At 53.7% G+C, this 18,571-nt stretch overlaps 8 protein-coding genes across 8 annotated transcripts; 3 read left to right on the top strand and 5 right to left on the bottom strand.

Annotated features, from left to right (window-relative positions):
- Positions 1–2,076: 2,076 nt before the first annotated feature.
- UMAG_02438 (protein required for clamp formation and pathogenic development) lies at positions 2,077–3,357 on the top strand (the record flags this gene model as incomplete). The annotated part of the gene is made up of 1 exon (XM_011390424.1): positions 2,077–3,357. One exon carries the CDS (start codon positions 2,077–2,079, stop codon positions 3,355–3,357), a length of 1,281 nt encoding a protein of 426 aa, XP_011388726.1.
- Positions 3,358–3,529: 172 nt separating this feature from the next.
- Positions 3,530–5,068, bottom strand: UMAG_02439 (uncharacterized protein; the record flags this gene model as incomplete). The annotated part of the gene is made up of 1 exon (XM_011390425.1): positions 3,530–5,068. The coding sequence occupies one exon, from the start codon at positions 5,066–5,068 to the stop codon at positions 3,530–3,532; it is 1,539 nt and encodes a 512-aa protein (XP_011388727.1).
- Positions 5,069–6,429: 1,361 nt separating this feature from the next.
- Positions 6,430–7,447, top strand: UMAG_02440 (ubiquitin-ribosomal 60S subunit protein L40 fusion protein; the record flags this gene model as incomplete). Its single annotated transcript, XM_011390426.1, has 2 exons — positions 6,430–6,457; positions 7,089–7,447. 2 exons carry the CDS (start codon positions 6,430–6,432, stop codon positions 7,445–7,447), a joined length of 387 nt encoding a protein of 128 aa, XP_011388728.1.
- A 421-nt stretch (positions 7,448–7,868) lies between these two features.
- On the bottom strand, positions 7,869–8,782 carry UMAG_12190 (uncharacterized protein; the record flags this gene model as incomplete). Its single annotated transcript, XM_011390617.1, has 3 exons — positions 7,869–8,207; positions 8,281–8,555; positions 8,755–8,782. 3 exons carry the CDS (start codon positions 8,780–8,782, stop codon positions 7,869–7,871), a joined length of 642 nt encoding a protein of 213 aa, XP_011388919.1.
- Positions 8,783–9,093: 311 nt separating this feature from the next.
- On the bottom strand, positions 9,094–10,772 carry UMAG_02442 (uncharacterized protein; the record flags this gene model as incomplete). The annotated part of the gene is made up of 2 exons (XM_011390427.1): positions 9,094–10,115; positions 10,544–10,772. 2 exons carry the CDS (start codon positions 10,770–10,772, stop codon positions 9,094–9,096), a joined length of 1,251 nt encoding a protein of 416 aa, XP_011388729.1.
- Positions 10,773–11,593: 821 nt separating this feature from the next.
- UMAG_10156 (putative protein disulfate isomerase) lies at positions 11,594–13,279 on the bottom strand (the record flags this gene model as incomplete). Its single annotated transcript, XM_011390535.1, has 2 exons — positions 11,594–12,967; positions 13,148–13,279. The coding sequence occupies 2 exons, from the start codon at positions 13,277–13,279 to the stop codon at positions 11,594–11,596; spliced, it is 1,506 nt and encodes a 501-aa protein (XP_011388837.1).
- A 1,146-nt stretch (positions 13,280–14,425) lies between these two features.
- On the top strand, positions 14,426–15,874 carry UMAG_10157 (putative adenylosuccinase; the record flags this gene model as incomplete). The annotated part of the gene is made up of 1 exon (XM_011390536.1): positions 14,426–15,874. The coding sequence occupies one exon, from the start codon at positions 14,426–14,428 to the stop codon at positions 15,872–15,874; it is 1,449 nt and encodes a 482-aa protein (XP_011388838.1).
- A 188-nt stretch (positions 15,875–16,062) lies between these two features.
- On the bottom strand, positions 16,063–18,363 carry UMAG_10158 (putative adapter-related protein complex 1 subunit beta 1; the record flags this gene model as incomplete). The annotated part of the gene is made up of 1 exon (XM_011390537.1): positions 16,063–18,363. The coding sequence occupies one exon, from the start codon at positions 18,361–18,363 to the stop codon at positions 16,063–16,065; it is 2,301 nt and encodes a 766-aa protein (XP_011388839.1).
- Between the last annotated feature and the right edge of the window lie 208 nt (positions 18,364–18,571).

Below are 18,571 nucleotides of genomic sequence, written 5' to 3' on the forward strand. Positions count from 1 at the left end.
GGGAAGCGCAAGGATCGTGACACGACGCTAGAGCGACAAGCTACGATGAGGCCAGCTTAGAAAGGGCGATGCTCTGCAGGCAGCATCACTGTTCGGAGGTGTGGATGGCCGTGGAAGGTCAAAGTGCTGCCCCTTTCACTGCCCACTAGCTCGAGGATCAGTGGCCTTTATGAGTCTTTGAGTGTAAAAGCTATTGAGACAGGGTAACCAGTCGTGTGAAGCTGCTAGCCAAGTCAGGGAGATGCGTTACGCTTAGGATCTCGTCCAGGTCTCTATTGAACATGCATCTGCATTGCAACATAACCGCTCCTTTCACTTGGATGTATGCGCATCTCGTAGCCTACCAGATGCGGGCGCGAGCCGCGATGTTTGGCGCAGGGCGTGCCGGTAAGATGAACAGGTTCCGAAATATTCGGTCCGAAGCCTGCAACGATGCACGCTTGTGGTGTGTGTGTGTGGCAGCGTTGTCCCGACTCGTCTCCGCAGAGGTTTGCTGTGCCTCGAGAATTGGCGCTGGTGGCGTTGACTAACACGAATAGGAGTCTTCTAAGAAGACGGCTAGACTGAAGAAACGTTCTACACCCCCGCTCTGACCCAGCGGTCAGATTGCGTGTTAAAGTTGGGTTTTATTTGACAAGTTCGGCTTTCTCGTTGGTTACGAGTGTGAATGACAAGAGAAGAGAGTGGGTACAGCAGTGCGACTGTCGGAGTCCTGTTCCAATTCTGGCATAGCTCGTGGGCGGCAAACGTCGAATGCCAAGTGTGCAGCAGCCGCATGGCACTGAGACGGTCATTCTGTGAGGACAAGAGCGATCGGTCAAACATCTGATCAGTGGGACTGATCTGCAGAGTTGCTGATCAATGGCAACCGTGCGCGACAACAGCGACCTGAAACGTGGGCGCCTGACTCAGGGTTGGCTCGCACACATTCACGAGTCCAGAATGAAGCTGTCACATCCATGATCACGCCTGTTTGAGCTGCAGCTCAAAGTGTGCAAGAGCGCCAAGTTGGCTCTGCTGGAGATCGCGCCTGGAGCGCTACTCTGTGACTGTAGTTGGTGATCACGAATCACGAATCACGAATCACGAATTGACTCGAAAGAAATCAAAAGAAATCACAAATCACAAATCACAAATCACAAATCACAGATACGAGTCCGACGACGTAAGTCGACTTGGCCGTTCGGAACTTTGACATCTTTACTTGGCAACCGTTAACCACGAACCTGTCACACATCGCGAGCTTGCTTCGGCGTGATGGTGCTCGGCGTGGTCAGAAATGTGACAGAGAAAGCTTGTGCGTCTACAAGGGCTTGGGCGGTCAAACGCTTTCATCCACGTCGCTTGGTGACGACAACTTTTTTCAGCCACAGACGCGCGCGACATGAACGATGATCAGCGTTATGGCACATTTGTGATTCTTGCACCCAGCACAAACAATCACAAATAGCAACAGACCCACTCTTGCACTCCTTCTCCTCTCTCTCTCTCTCCCTCTCCTCCAGTCTGATTAACTTCGGAATGAGCGGGAATGATTGTCCGATCAGCTTTTTGACACCCTGCTAATGAAGTACGGTGCGGTGCCTCGATTCGAGACTGGCTTTCCAAGCCGAATGTCGAGATGAAAGTCAAGCCAAGCCCTTCCTCACTGCAGTGCTTTTGTGGGAGATCACCACTGCATATTAGCAGCCATTTGACTTAACTGGCTAGCGCGCAGGCTCGACACGGCGTTTTGTTTTGATAGCCGCATCTGTCAAACCTCTCATCATCATGACGTTCCCCGCCGCCGTTGTCCGTTGAGCCCGATCAGCGCACACGACGCCGTTGTAGTAAGTCCCAGGCTCTGAATAAGCATATAATCTCTCCATCGTCCGCATCGTTCATGTTTGGCCACAAATCTCTCCGACTTTCCACCTACCCTTTAGCCAGCATATACCCGTCTTACCTCGGCATCTTTACGCCGTTCCTCCTTGCGTCCTTGTATACCTTCAACCTCAAATTGTCCCATTCCCAATCATGATAATGTCACCCCGTCACCAGCCAGATCTTTTCTCAGGTACTGGGGCTTCGCGCACCATGACTGTCGCTGGATCTTCGAGGCTTGATAACAAGACTGCCGCCGCCTCCCAGAACAAGCCAGCCCCACGTGTATGCGTCGCTGAAATCGCCATCAAGCAGCTCATCTCTGAAGAAAAGCTCGCTTCCTCCTCCAGCCGTCCTCTCGCACCCGTCAATGTCAACATCCGCAACTCTGCTAACCGATCAACCTTGCCCTCCCGCACCACCACGTCTTGTTCACCCAAATCCAGCAGCAAGCCCACTTGGCACAGAAAACTGCGCTCGTCTTCTGTCGACCGCATTGCCGCCATCCAATCTGCTGCGAAAGCAAACAAGTTTGGCTCACTAGTCGGCAATACAGCCTCTGTGATGCTCAAAGGCGAGCAACTCAGCATTCGGCTTCCTCAAAAGCTTCCCTATCCTCGCCTCAGACCCAACTCTTCCCCCTACGAGGACCTCGTCGCGCACCTCTCGCGTCATCACTTTTTTCTCGAAGCGCAGCAAGTCGAGCAACTCAAGGTGACACCAGACTACTACCTCACCCAGTACCTCGAGACAGCTCGTCTGGGAAAGTGCAGTCTCTATCACCAAACCGAGATCTTTCTCTCGGCGAACAAAGACTACTTGCTCTCGCAAGTGATCCCAGGTCAGCCTTTGCCAGAGACGGTCCCGATCGATGTTACCGACTTGGTGAGCACGTTGCAACGACCACCGACGCACTTGCTTGCGGTACATTCGGATCGAGAAGCTGCAACGCTGTATGCCATTCATGGACAAGTGTTGGCGCTCCAGTGTGTATCCATCCCCTTTCTAGCCGCTTCGAAAGAGGTGCATCAAGATGGAAAGGCGATAGCACACATGCCCACGCAAGCGTTGCGCGTTCCATCCGTCTCGCACTTTAACACGATCGTGCGCTGGCTGTACAGTCAATCTACCACTTCGCTCCTGCACGAATTGCTGCCGCTTGAACACATCGTTGCCTACCTCTCCACTCGGTCCGCGCGCTCCTCGATCACTTGCGCCCCACTATCCCTCGCAATACAGGACATTGTAGAATCCATGTCAACGCTATCCACCAAACACTTTCTCCAGCGTCTACTCTTGATCCAGTCGGTATGGAAGAACGGCGTTGCGTTGGGCATCGTCTCGTGCAACTTCTGGTCGACGCTCGATCACGCGTGGAACCTGACCATCGGTGCCATGGTCGCTCGCTCATCAAGGAGCAAGAGGACCGTCGCTGCCGAACACGTAGGCGCAAACGAACTGACCGTCAAGCTCCAATCCACCAAACTCGAGTGAATCCAACCATTCAACGCCTCACATCTTGGCTGCTGTACAGTATACCCACTTATCCATCCATGCGACCGCTCTAATCCAATTACACAGTCTCACAGATCGTCCACCGCGTGTGATTGAAACGGAATCATGAATGAGATGCAATGACGCAAGTGCGAAAACGAGCCAAAGACGTTTACTGGAGGAGCGGATCCCTGAAGTGCTTCTGGTTGTTGTTCCTGAAGCCGATTCTTGTTTTGTACTGTTCCCTCTTGTTCCTATCCCTGAACTCTGTGATGTGTTTCTTGGCTTCTCTTGCTTCGCCGCGGTTTCTCGCCTTGATCACCTGGCCGTGGCGGCCGGTGACGAGCGTGCCATCGCCGTCGTGGTGGCCCATACCGGATTCAGCGATGAGACGACGAGCGAGTGCACCTCCGCCGCCGTATCTGCGCGAGAGGTCGTGATCTGTGCCGCCCGAACCCATGGGTGTCTCGCGCAAAGACTGCTGGTAGTAACGTCGCAATGAACGGTGTCCAAGACGTGCTCCAGAGGGCAACACCAACTCGAGCTCCGAATCGCCGTATCGAATCTGGTCATCGCGCTCCTCGTCGTCGCCGTTGCCGTTCGACGCTTTCTTGCCCGACTTGGTGGTGAGATCCAACACTTGCTCGTCCTCATCCACCTCCATCTCGTTCTCGTCGTTCTCATCTCCCTCTCCATCCGCATCCTCCCACTCCTCCTCCTCGTCCGCAGGGTACGAGCTCGTGAAATCGTAAAAGTCTCCCAGCTCCAATTGATCCTCCTGATCCGAATAGGCAATCTTGCAGTGGAACTTGTCCAGCATGTGATTCCTCACTGACTCGACGTTGTGGAATCCTTTGCCCCTGCCGTTGCAGTACAGACAGATATTTCCGATGCTCACCTTGTCTGCAAGGTACGAGACCAGCCCTGGGAGGTCTACAATGTACTCGGAGTCGGGGATGAAAAAGCCATGTGCTTTCGACATGTGCGCCAGCGTGTCTTTGAGCTCCGTAAAGCCTATCTTGGCGCAAAAGATGCATTCGTGATTCGGGTTGATGCGCCGCGAGGAAGCGACTTTGGCATCAATGGCGGCCTGGATCTGTTCCTCGGTTGCGTCCTCTGAAATCATGAGAGCATCGCGTGCGTTCTGTTTCTTCTCCTCGGCAACGACGTCGGCATCTGTGGTCGATCTCGTCAGTGCCGGTGCTGCTACAGATGTGGAGGTTTCATCATCAGCCGGCTTGGGCACGCGGAAGACAAGAGGTACATCGCCGTTTGAGTCCGCAGCTCGTGCACTTGACGGGCCAGCTTGCGACGCTTGCGACGCCTTTCTCCTTTCCAACTTGGCCACATTCTCCTTGTGCTTCTTCGAATTAAGATGATCCCGATGAGCGTTTTGCGACGCAAACTTCTTGTCGCAAGCTTCGCACTTGTCGGGTGTGATAGCGGTCTGTGCCTCGTGTGCTAAAGCAGCACGTCGCTCGAGGATCTTTGCATTGAAAACGTCGGCTTTGACAGGCGGCAAGTTGGCCACACGCCGTTTCATATTGTATCGATGCAGATCGGAGCGGTAGTGTGTTCTCTGATCCTCTGGGTTGGGAAAAGCGATGCTGCACGAGAGACACGTGAACAGGGGCGTGTCATCATCGTAGCCTTGATCATACTGTGGCGCCGACAATGGCTCTCCACCGGAAGGTTCAACGAGGGTAGCCATGGTGATGGAAATGAAGCCAGCGATTGATACGGATGTATGATGGCCCTTGCTGTTGGATACGAGACGATGTCGGCAAGTCCAGTAGAAAGCACACACTGCTGTGTCGGATCCAAGTGTGCCTTGTTGGTGGCCGTAACGATGGCAAGATCGCTAGGGTTCTAGATGTAAATGCGGGGGCGACACCTGCAAGAACAAGGCTCAGTTTCACAGATCCCAGCTTCGGCTGCCGAAAATTTCAAGACAAGGCAAAGCGTTACTCAGTCCAAGTTTTCGCCACTCACTTTTTCGTCAACCACGAACAGGTGGAGGAAATTTTGCCAACCAAACACGAAAATAATCACCCAAAAAAAAGTGAAAATCACGAATGTTTTGTTTATCGAATCTCCGAACTGATAGCCGATTTGAGAGAGCCCGATGTTCAGATTAGATATGATGCCAAAAAAGCTTACTTTCCGGCCTAACATTTCAATGCATCGGGAAAGAAATTCTCGTGATCAGCCACACAACCACGAACGTTAGCTAAAATGACAAGTTCGGCCGAGGTTATACAGTTTTGACTCTCTTGGGCCTCTTCACTGCCAAACCCCGCTACAACATCGCACCAAAGTTGAAACATCTCTCCAGAGGATCTCTCTGAGTCCTAACTACCTGAAGCAAAACTCATTCAAGGTGAATGTATGACTGAGAAGCATGGGATCGAGCGGGTCAGCAGAGATAGCTTCGACAGAGGGATGGGCGAAAGAGGTCACGTGCGACTGTCGAAAGTGGGGAATTGAAGTGCTTTGCTGCCCTTGGGCGGAATTTGTAGAGTGAGATTTTGTAGGTTTGTGAGCACGAGATTCTTAAGACTGCTGAGCAAGCACAGTTGCAATCAATAGTAAGCTGAGCAGCAGCGTTAATTAGCCAGCGAGCCAGCTAGCTTGTCAGTTCGGCAGCCATTCGAATTCGTAGCCAAGCGCGCAGTCGAGCCTGCCCCAAGTGTCATCCGCTGTGTCGATCGCTTCTTGACAACGATCTCCGTCATCGTCCACCACACTAGATCCATCCAGCAAGGTAAGCATCTCCAGCAAACATTGTTGACATCAGCACGACCTACATCGGCAGCACACACGAATCAAAGTCGCTACCGCCGACTATCGCGCATCGGATTGGTGCGACCACACTTACGAACGACAAACGGCACGTCTACCGAATCTTTTTCCAATTCATTCTGCGTGTTTTCACCTTCTTCCAACCACGACATACGCACGACGCTGCATCGAAACGTCCCGCTTCCAATATCTTTTCAAGAATCATTTACTGATTCGACCTGCATCTTGACTATAAACCAAATCGCAATCCACCCGCATTCACCTTTACAGATGCAGATTTTCGTCAAGACTCTGACGGGTTAGTATTGCTCATCTAAGATGGGAGTCATCGCATTACATCGCATCGCACAACGCCGACCAGATCGCAATTCGGTAATGGAGGAGCTTTGGATAAGGAAAAACTCACTGGGTCAGTCGAGTAAAAGTGTTTATTGTTGGCATCGAGACTAGACGCAGCATATGGCGTGGATCATCAGAGCGGCTGTCATCATCAAAAGACCAACACAGGATCCCATCAAAGGTGTCACTTCACACACGACATCGCAGTGACAGTTGTCCGTCTGCACATGAAGGAAGCTAAAACAATTGCCAAAGCCACCGAGTTGGAAGCAATCGGCGCTGCAGGGAGAGCGCAAGGATGAAATGGCTCGATCTGCCGCTCTGTCCGCATTCGCGGTCAATCCACAGTTCTGTGGCAGGATTGCAGGATAGCAGAATGGGATTTGATCATGACTTTAAGAGTCGACAGGGTGACACACAAAAGGAAGCACGACGGAGAGCGGGCTGAACTGGCTAGGTGAATTGAAATGTATGGTGATGTTGCGATGGATGCGAACGATGACTCTTCCGAATCGGCATCCCTGCCCGTGCCAGTACGGCAAGCTAACGCATTCCACCTCGTTTCCTCAATTCTCTTTACACACCAACAGGTAAGACCATTACCCTTGAGGTGGAGTCCTCGGACACCATCGACAATGTCAAGGCCAAGATTCAGGACAAGGAGGGTATTCCCCCCGACCAGCAGCGCCTGATCTTCGCCGGTAAGCAGCTCGAGGATGGCCGCACCCTCTCGGACTACAACATCCAGAAGGAATCGACCCTCCACCTTGTGCTCCGTCTGCGTGGTGGTATCATCGAGCCCTCGCTCAAGGTGCTCGCCGGCAAGTACAACTGCGACAAGCAGATTTGCCGAAAGTGCTACGCTCGTCTCCCTCCTCGTGCCACCAACTGCCGTAAGCGCAAGTGCGGTCACTCGTCGCAGCTCCGACCCAAGAAGAAGTTGAAGTAAGCTGTTTCGCTTTTGCTCGATTGCGATTCGGATCTTTTGGCTCTTGGTTTCTTCTCAACACACACACACACACACACACACACACACACACACACACACACACACACACACACGCACATCTACATATATGCAACACATCGCACACCACACATGGCACAGTACAAGCATTGCGCCTGCGTGCTGGAGTGCACTGGCCTCGCGCCTACACCCACTGGCTCTGACAGCGCTCGTTTGTCTTTGTCAGTTGTTTCAAAACCACATGTTATTCTTGGTTGTGCCGTTCTATTCGTCTAGCGGATGAAGGCAGGATCATGAACCAAAATGCATCTCTTCTCTCCTACTTTTCTTCTTGGCGTGACACGGTCGGTTTGTGGTTGTTGGAATGCGTTCTAGATGTGGAGAGAATGAGATTCGGTTGAATCTAGAGAGGGATGGTGTGTAGGTGCTTCCATTGTTGGGGCGTGCCTGTGCAGTCGTATAGGTGTATGCTGTCGAATTCGACATGAGTGAAGCCACGGAAGCTGATGTGCGGATGAGAGGGATTGTGGTCGAGTGTTTTGAAGACGTGTTGTTGTTGCATTTGGAGGATCTGGGATTGGGCTTCGGACTGCGAGAGGTCGGCGTAGAGGAGCGAGATGTGTGGGAAGTACGGTTCAGACGGGTCAGGCGAGGGGGGTGGGAAGGACTGGTTGACAATACGCGATGTGATGTGGTTCAGGCTGGTCAATGCCGGAGTGGCAGATAGGGCGATTAGGATGCACTGGTATGGAAAGAGAGTGTTAGTAAAGGTTGTGTTTGTAGGAAGAAGGGGGATTGCGAAGGGAAGGACGTACTTGGAAGTAGCTGGCTTTGGTGGTGACGGATTGGAGCGGGACGGTTAGACTGGATTTGTGATGGACGTGTTTCCATTGCTCGACAGCTTGCTGCACCGCCTGCTTCAAGCCGTTCACGCCGATGCTTCGATCGCCAAGACCAGCTAGCAGCGTAGCATGGATACCGAACTCGTCCGAACACCTCCCCGCATTCCTCTCTCGCAACACCGACGATTCACGCCGTATCGCCGACACCAGATCGTGATCGCCAGTCGTTCTCGGCACCAACCACAGCGCTAACCCTTCAAACACCCCGGTCGTCGTCCGCGCATCCGTCATACCAAATTCGAGTTCGTCAGTCAACAATTATCCCCTCTTCTTCCCAAATGTTGAGAGCAAATCCGAATCCAAATCCGAATCCGAAGCGGAAGCGTGAAAGAGCGTGTGCACAAGTCGCTGCACACAGTCGATCATGACAATCGTCAGTATACCCACCCATGTTCCCTCCGTGCCAGATGGTCATACACAAACAACAAGGTCCATGCACCGCATATCCTCGATTAACGATTCACGATTCACGGTTTTATCTGCGATTCACTTAGTTGTGTTCTCTCGCTCGACCTCACAATGTGTCGCAAAATCCACAATTCACGATCACGAAACCGACTCGGGAACGACTCAAGCTCATCCCCCAGCAGACGCAAACGTGTCTGTCCACGTTCAAGCACCACATACAGCACATAGACCAAGGTTCTAGACGAAACAAGAGAGAAAGAGTAAACGCGAAAGATGGCATTGCAAGATATGTTGAACGGGGTAACGAAAGGAGGTCCTTTACTTCATGATCTTGCCATCAGCGAAGGCCTTACCGTCGACGGTGGCCTCCCAAGCCATCATGTCCTCGAAGAACTTCTTGTCCTCGGGCTTGCTCAAGTCCAAGGGCGAGATGGTGTATGAGTCGACATCGGGGGCGACCTCGAGCACACTCTTGGGGTCCTTACCACGGCAGATCATGACACCGGAGATGGCGTTGGCGTTGTTCTCACCAAACACTCCGAGCGTACCCATGGTGTACTTGCGCGAAGCCTCGAGACGCGCAAAGAAACCACCGATCAGATTGTTGGACTGGAACACAGCCTGCAGCTCGTCGTTGTACTTGTAGTCCAGCTTGACTACCGAGTAGCCCTCAGAGTCAAAGTTCTTGAAGAACCAGGGCAGCGCAACCTCGCGCGTCTCCTCGTTCGAGTAGGTTCGCTTCCACTCGTCAAGGTTGAACGACGACTTGGGCAGGTCGTCCAACGGGTTCTTGGGCTTGGGCGCAGCCTTGGGCTCGTCGTCCTCGTCGTCATCCTTGGGAGCGGGCGCAGCCTTGGGCTTCTCAGCCTTGGGAGCAGGGGCAGCCTTGGGCTTCTCCTCCTTCTTGGGTGGCACAAACTTGACATTGTCCTCAGCGAGCGTCAGCGACGAGTACGCCTTGAGAGCAGTGGGCTGCTTGGTGACCGTGTTGAAGTAGCGCACCGTGTTCGGGTACTTGGAGCGGAAGTTGACACCGGCAACATGGCCAAAGACGAAGCCAATGTCAGAAGCGAGCGTCAAGTCGGCAAGCGTGACACGGTGACCGACGATAAAGGTCTTTTTCTTGAGCTCAGCCTCGAGGTAGGTAAAGGATCGGTCAAGGTTCTCCCAGAGCTTCTGCTCGTAAGCCTTGTTGTAGGGGAGCAGGCCTTTGCAGATCAGCATGAGCTGAACACCGAACTGAAGGATCTCATCGTCGGCGAACGAGATCCACTGTTCGACAAGAGCAGCCGACTTGGCGTCAGTGCCGAGCAGCTTGGCGTTGTCCGAGAGACCGGCGACTGTGGCAATGCACGAAAGATTTGGGACCAAAGGCAGTTCGCAAGGAAGAAAAAAAAAAAGCGAGGAGAAGAGTCAATCAGGATGTCGACAAGCCAAGAGTGTCTCTTTGCCGTTTGCTTTGCCTGCGTAGCGTAATCGATCGTCTTCGCGCGGCGCAACTGTTGTAGAGCAAGCTAGCGACAGGCGCTTGCTCGGTGTGAAATCAGGGCATTATGCTGAAAGAGTATCCTCGACATGGGTGATTCGGACAGGGATAACTGTAAAGATAGACTCATCATTCTAGAGCGGGAGAGCGCACGACGAACGAGCGGATGACTGGGCAAGCCTCGCTCGAGCCATCAAGCAGAAACGACAGCGGCGCGCGAGAAAAACGATGGATCAAGTTGGCAAAACAAGAGCTTGATTGGCGTTTTCAAGTTGTACGTACCGTAACGAGCGATAGCCCTGCCCTCAGTGAGGCTGAAGCCGTCAGTGCCCTTGAAGGCTGGGATCTTTCCGTAGGGGAAGAGAGCGGTGAACTCGGGCTTCTTGGTGTCGCCCTTCATGGCCTGGGTCTCGACGATCTCAAGCTCGACGCCATTGTAGGCGGCGGCAGCGAGAACGCGGTTGACCTTGAAGTGGCCAGCAAAGCCGTAGATCTGTCCGATAGGAGCCATTTTGTTGGAGTGGTATATGAGTGACTATGGGTGGTGGGAAGCGGGAGAGAAGCAACCGAGACAAACGTGAATTTCACTTGTGGCCCCTTCTGCCTCGCTACCTTTCGCGTTTGGCAAGCTCAGATTTGGCGCAGCTCCAGAAGATTTTTTTTTCTCTTTTGTCTGCCTATTGGAAGAACCCGTGCGGTGGCATGTGTGGCAAACAGTCCAACACTCACGACTTCTAACAAACCACAAATCCAAACACGAAATTAAAAAAAAAAAATAGAATCTGGAAGAAGGAAGCACCAAGCCGCCTCCCGTGCACTTTTCACGACTCTGTGACCCTGACCCGAGCGTCATAATCACGAATCATGAATCGTGAATCTCATCACGCCACACCACGGCTGACAAGCCGTGAAGGCGAGAGATGTGAGGCGCTGAGAAATTTATTCATGTCAGCCAAGAGTGGTCTCACATTTGGAAGCTTTTCACCGTGCGCACGTCGCACACTCACTCGTGACAGACGGCGATATACGTGATAAGCTCTTGAGCGATTCGAGCTCTAGTCCTTTCGCACGACGAGTCACCAAAGGATTCTTTGCCATTCGAGACGCACGACGTGTCGTTTACAGTCTTGGTTTGCTTGCTTGTTCGTTATCTCACACACTTTAATCACTAACTTGATAGATGGAATCTTGCACGATATAAATGATGGAGTAAAACGGGATACAATCATTTGCTAAAATGCAACGATATCATGGATGGCATGTATCGGGACGACATCTCGGCAACGCCACGCCCCGAGTCCATCAAAACAAGCTACACTGACGCTTGACAGCTCATAGCTCCTCGTGGTGAGGAGCCTCCTTGGCGGGGGCGGCCTGCTCGGTAACGTTGATCGGATCGAGGTCGACCGAAACCTTGTGCTTGCCGTTAAGGGCAATGAAGTCGACAAAGCCCTCGAGCGAGCGGTCACCGGTGAACTCGATCCAGTCCTTGCTGCCGGCCGCTTGGAACTTGATGGTGGGGAATGACTGCACCTGGAAACCAGCCGAGGGGGGAATGTCGTTGGCGGTAGCGTCCATCTTTGCGATCAACACCTTGTCCTTGTGTGCCTTGTACTTCTCACCCAGGGTGTCGTAGGTGGGGGCGAGCTTCTTGCAGTGTCCGCACCACGGAGCGTAGAACTCAACCAGCTTGTCCTTGCTGTCGTCACCGATGACAGCGTCAAATTCGTCAGCGACAAGGACGTGGACGGGTCCATCCTGGTCCTTGGGGATGGGCTCCGACTTGACCGAAGGCTTGAGCGATCCCGAAGTGTACTGGGAAACAAAGTCTGTCACCTTGGCGACAAGATCGCCGGAGAGGTCCTCAAGGGGGAACTTGAGGTTCTGTTCAATGTCCTGAACGGCGAAAGCGGGCCAGTCCTCGCCCTGGATGTTGAGCGACTTGGCGTGCGCAGAGTACTTGACACCGTCAATCCACACAAAGTTGAGCTTGCCCTTGTTGGCCCTGGCCAGCGACTTGAGCGACTCGACGGTCGACTTGAGGTCCTTGGACTCGGGGTCAGCAAACAGGTAGGCGAGCGGAAGACCCGACTCGGCGTAGCTCATAAAGTTTTCGGCATTCAGCTCGTCGATCAGAGGAATCGACTCGGCCTTGATAAAGTTGGTAATGGCCTCCTCGTTGAACGACTTGCCGTCAAACTTGACCTCGGGCTCGTCGAATTGACGGTAGACCACAAAGGCGGGCGCAGTGACACCGGCCTTCTCGGCAACCGCTGCATCGTGAACAACACCAAATAGGTAGTTGTCGCGCAGGTTGTTGGCGACAGCGTTGACGGCGTCGAGGTGAGCCTTGTCCGAAGAGTCGAGGTAGGCAATGGCGACAACACGGTCCTTGGACTTGAAGTCAGCGTAGCTGTCTGCGGTCAACTCAGAGAGCGCGGGGAGGGCTTGCTTCTTCATGTACGAAACGATACCGTCGGCCTTTCGGTTGCCGTTGTACTCTGACGAGGAGCCTGTGCGGAACACCTTGAGCGTTGGGAAACCCTCGACACCGTGCTCAGCGCACAGCTCGTTCTCCTCGGTACAGTCGACCTTAGCAAGTTTGATCTTGTCTGCAAGCAGCTCGGTGGAAGCCTTTTCGTACTCGGGGGCGAGTGCCTTGCAGTGACCACACCAAGGGGCGTAGAATTCGACGAGCATCAGAGGCTGTTGAGCGGGAACGGAAGGCCGGTAAAAGACGGCAGCAACGAAGAGCGGTGTGAGCGTCAAAGCAGGAGCGTAGAAGAGAGGGCGCATCAGTGTCAGCTAATGATCCTCTGCAGAATGGACACTGGACTGTCACAAGGACGATCAAGCTCATCGCGCAAAGCTGGACGTGGTACGTACCTCGTTCTGAACATTCTCGGTGAAGTTGGATTTGCCGAGCACAAGAACGTCAGACGACGTCGAGGCCTCAGCAGAAATGAAGGTGGCGGCGGTAGCCAGACCGGCCGCGATGGCGGAACGAGAGAATCGCATGTTGAAGAGTAGGCTCTACCGAGTGAGAGACAAGGTGGAAGAGCAAGGTGAGGACGTGATGGTAGTGGAAACGAAACAAAGAGCAAAGCGACCAACACTGATACATCAAGACATTCTCAGCAGCGCTGAGACGCTCGCTGACACACTCGCCGAGATGAAGGGTGGGGACAGCTGTTTGTCTGTTCCACGTCTCCCAAGTCTGAGCTTTGTGTGCCGGGATGCAGAGCCAAGAGCTTGGCTGGGTGTGTGCGCGCCAGCCTGTCCAACTTTGCTCGAAAATAGCAAGAAGCGACGTGGCAGCAAGACGCCCGCTGAGGGCTCGTGCGTGCCCTCTTACGCTGTGATTGGAAACTTGAATTTGCCGGATTTTAGAGCTGTGCTTTCGTGAGCGCTTGCGTACCTTCCACCTCATCGCCTGCTCGCGGCATGTCTGGTGCCGCACGAGACACGCAGCTCGCGTGCGTGTGGCGTTTCATTCCTCGCAGAGATCAACGCTTTGGCAGGCACGCTCTTTGCTGCCGAGGAGTCACTGATAGCTACTACGTACCCGGTCATTGGTAAGCTCACCACGCCCATGTGACACTGAAGGTGTTTGCTCCGAACTGCGAGTGCTAGCTCGTGATGCGGGGAAGTCTTCAGTATGAACAGAGCACAATCGCCAACGTGGAGCGTGGAGCACGCAAACAAGCGTGAAGCACGACGGTACACGCAACGTGGGACAAAATCACGGAACACGCGAACACGGAAAAGAGAAAGTTGGCTGTTAGATTTGTCTTGCTCTGGTAAGGAAACTCGTGACTTGGCTTGACACGCACAACGCACGACGTGAGAAGACGGATCACGGATGCAATCACGAATCGTGAGTATGCCAGATACTCGATGAGTCGGGAGTCACGAGTGATGCACGATGCACGTGATGAAGACAATCACAAATGTTAGACTCTGATCCTGTGAGTCAGGAGAAGAGAAGAAAATTTGGACGACTTATCCGATGTCATGTTAGTCATGAGTGACAAGCGTCAAAAAAAATCAGAGTCGAGACTTGCTTCCGATTGGGCCACAAGTGGAAAGTGTTGGAGCCTCGTCGATCTTCTTGTACACGTTAACTCTCCACCACAACGCTACTACGGTCACACATACGCAGCAATGGCATCGTTTGAATCGTGGCAATCGCCTCTCTCGGCGCGATACGCGTCCAAGGAGATGTCGGGTCTTTTTTCCAACGCTACCCGTTTCTCCACCTGGCGTCAACTCTGGCTGAACCTCGCCATCGCCGAGCGCGAGCTCGGTCTCGATATCTCGCAGGAAGCTATCGACCAGATGAAGGCCAATCTCACCCTCGACGAGCGACAGATGGCGCTTGCTGCCGAAGAGGAGAAGCGCAGGAGGCACGATGTTATGGCCCACGTCCACGTCTTTGGTACTGTCGCTCCAGCCGCTGCTGGCGTTATCCACCTCGGTGCTACCTCTTGCTACGTCACGGACAACGCCGACCTTATCTTCCTGCGCAATGGTCTCGACCTATTGCTTCCAAAGCTGGCACTGGTGATCGAGAGGCTGTCTGCCTTTGCTGAGAAGCACAAGGCTCTGCCTACGCTCGGTTTCACCCACATGCAGCCTGCTCAGTTAACCACGGTGGGCAAGCGTGCTACTCTGTGGATTCAGGAGCTTCTTTGGGACCTGCGAAACATCCAGCGTGCTCGGGACGATCTTGGTTTCCGTGGTGTCAAGGGTACCACGGGCACTCAGGCTTCCTTCCTTGCTCTGTTCGACGGCGATCATGCCAAAGTCGAGGCGCTCGACGAGCGCGTTACTGAGCTGTTCGGCTTTCCTTACGCCATGCCTGTTACCGGTCAGACCTACTCGCGTAAGGTTGATATCGACGTGCTCAACAGCCTTTCCTCCTTCTCCGCCTCGGCGCTCAAGATGGCCACTGACATCCGATTGCTCTGCCATCTCAAGGAAGTCGAAGAGCCCTTCGAGAAGGACCAGATCGGATCGTCTGCTATGGCGTACAAGCGCAATCCTATGCGATCCGAACGTGTGTGTGGTTTGGCACGCTGGCTCGGCAACGCTGTCAACTCTGCGCGTGAAACCGCCGGTGCTCAGTGGATGGAGCGAACGCTGGACGATTCGGCCAACCGCCGTCTTTCGATTCCCGAAGCCTTCCTCACGGCCGACGTGATCCTCACCATCCTCCAAAACGTTTCCGAAGGTCTCGTCGTCTACCCCGCCATCATCGCACGTCGAATCCAGAGCGAGTTGCCGTTCATGGCGACAGAGAACGTCATCATGGCTATGGTCCGTGCAGGCGGTGATCGTCAGGAGTGCCACGAACGTATCCGTGTACTTTCTCACCAAGCTGCCGCCCAGGTCAAGGAGCATGGATTGGAGAACGACCTGATCGCCAGGATCAAGGCCGATACTTATTTTGAGCCCATCTTGGCTCAGATGGATCAGCTCTTGGATCCTAAGAGCTTCACCGGAAGGGCCGAGCAGCAGGTGGATAGCTTCTTGGCCAAGTGGGTCAAGCCCGCCATCGAGCCGTACATGGCCGCTATCCAGTCGGCTGGCAAAGCCGAGTTGTCTGTCTAGACTTGTTCACGTCATCCGTGCCACATGCACAACCTCAAACCCTGTCTTCCTTGTATATTACCATAAAGCAAGCTCAATCTCAGCTGGACAAGTTCAGTCTCCTGTCTCGTACTCTTGCCCATTCTGTCATGCCTTGTCGAGCGAAGATGGCATACTTGCAACGTTCTCTGAGAGTACATTGGGCGAAATTAAAACAGCCCGAGCAAGTCGTCCTGCCCTGAAGTAGGTGCCGATTTGGCTGTTGCCGAAGTAGCAGTTGAAGCCAAGACGGGCGAACCAAACGCATTGTTGACAGGGGAAGCAGGGGTAGCTTTCAAGGCTTGCAGGGCCTGCATGCCGCTCTGAGCCCCAGGTTGCTCGGCACCGGGTGCAGCATCGAACAATCCGAGTAGATCGTTTAGTCCACCACCGCCGGCGGCGGTTGTCGATGTCGCGCCGGTGTGGGATGCACTGCTCCCATTCGTCGACATGGGCGGAGTGGAAATGCTAGCACCCATCATCAGTTCGTCCAGTCCTGCGAGCGCTCCCAATGCGCCTGCACCTGCGCCGGATGCCGCGTTAGTAGCGGGTAGGTCGACATCGTCGTCACCGAAATCGAGCAGATTCTCGGACTTCTGTCCCTGCACCACGGTCGCCAGCGCCTTTTCACGCGTGATATCGTCTTCTGCCTCACCACCTTGACCCTTGAACCCGTCAGCACCGATCCTCGCTTTCCCGATAAACGTCGCAGCTGGCTTGTGATACGCACTGGCGAGACTCGATAGCTCCGAGACGAGCTCGTCGAGCACTGCTGGTGGTACCGTAGTCAACGGAATCGAAATGGGAGGACGTGAGGCCAGGATGACGTTTCTCCCCGCAGCCGAATCAGATGACGAAAGCAGACGCCAATAGATAAAGGCACGATCGCGCAAATCTGGCGAATCGCATTCCTTGGTCGCCTTCTCCAACACCTGCTGCACAATCTGTTGGGCTAGACTGCTATCGGGCTTCTTGAGGAATGCCTTGACAATCGCAGTGAGGGTCTGAAATTGCACCTGGTAGGGCTCATCGGTGAACGAGTCGAGAAAATGCGCCAGCAAGTCTTCGGCGTTGGAGATCTTATCTGCGTACTCGCCAAGAATCCAGATAAGCGATCCTTTCGCCTCGGGCTCATCAAGCTCCTCGAGATTGGAGCAGAGCGTTGGAATGATACCCTCATAGTTGTGCGGATACTTGCGGAAGATGTCTTTGATGACGACGACGGCTTCCTGAACAACATAGCTCACCTTGGTGGCGATCAAATCGAGCAGCACATGGACACATCGTTCCGCGGCGGTGTCGATCTTGATAGCGCACTGGCCAATGGCACGAATGGCTCTTCGTACAAAATCGACATCCACTTCAGAAGCATACTCTTTGAGCTCGGACAGGAGCATGTCGACGTTGCGCTCGTTGGCGAGCTTGATCATGATCTCGACCTTTTCGAGCTTGACGTAGGATGGGTCGTTGTACTTGCAGAAAAATACACGAAGCTCGTTCTGCAGAATGTCGGGACGCTTTTGCAATACGAGGTTGATGTTTCGCAGCGCAACCCACTGCACCTCGGGAGCGGACGAGATGAGGGTGACCAAGGGAGGCGCCATCTTACGTACGAGCTGCTTGATCAATTCGTCATTGTTGCACACCTTTGCCATGTGGATGAGAACGACCTTGACGGCACCGAGGACAACACTGCCGTTTGCATGTTGGAATTGAGGCATGACGCGTTCGCAGATGTGTTCGGCTTGCTTTTCGTCGCGAGCACGATAACGCGCGAGCGAGTTGAGGATGGCGATACGACCCCATTCGGTGCATTCGTTGAGCGCGATGAGGAGTTTGGTGAGCACGTCCGGGTCGATAACAAATACGGCTGACTGGCCAGTTGGATCGTTTTCAAGTGCGGCCTGGTGAATGTCGGTCAAGGCAGTGACGGCGTTGGCCACGACCATGGGATTGCTGTCTCCGACCATATCCTTGAGCAGGCCCACAAAGCCTCGATCGATTGCCAATTCGGGCTTGAGATCGTAGAGCTTGGCGACGCAGATGGCGGCCGTCTTGCGCACGTACGGATTCTCGTCGCGTAGCGACTTTTCGAGTGGATCCGAGAGGTAATCGATGATCTTTTCTGCGCGCAAACAGCCCATTGTGCGAATGGCAAGGGCACGAATGAGCGGATTTGGATCTTCCGAGTCTTTGACAAACGTGTTGACAGCGAGGATGACGAGTTCGGGCTGTGTCTTTGCGTAGTTCATGAGGTAGAGATAGACGAGCTTCTTTTGCTCTAGATCCTCGGTCTGCATGTTTTTGAGCACATCTGGAAAGAGACCGCTGACATCTTTTCCGACAGTCATGTTGGCAATGACACGCTTGATGGCATCCTTTCTGCGATCACGGTATTCCGAATTGAGGTCTGCACGCAGCTCAAAGTTCTCACCCTTTCGGGGAGCATTGAAGAAGCGAGGACGACTCATGCTAGGCTGTGCTGAGCCCAACGCAGGGCGAGTCTACTTTGTCGACGGTCAATGAAACAAGTTGACGAGCTGAACTGTCGTCGAAGCTGTCTGTTCAGCGCTTTGGCGATTGCGACGAGTGACCGCCAGATAAAAAGAATGCAGACTACGAGCGAAAGAGACAGCGTTGACTCGCCCGTTTACCAGATCGACAGAGTAGCTTCTATCG

Source organism: Mycosarcoma maydis, chromosome 5 (genome assembly GCF_000328475.2).
Source record: "Mycosarcoma maydis chromosome 5, whole genome shotgun sequence".
Classification (NCBI taxonomy): domain Eukaryota; kingdom Fungi; phylum Basidiomycota; class Ustilaginomycetes; order Ustilaginales; genus Mycosarcoma; species Mycosarcoma maydis.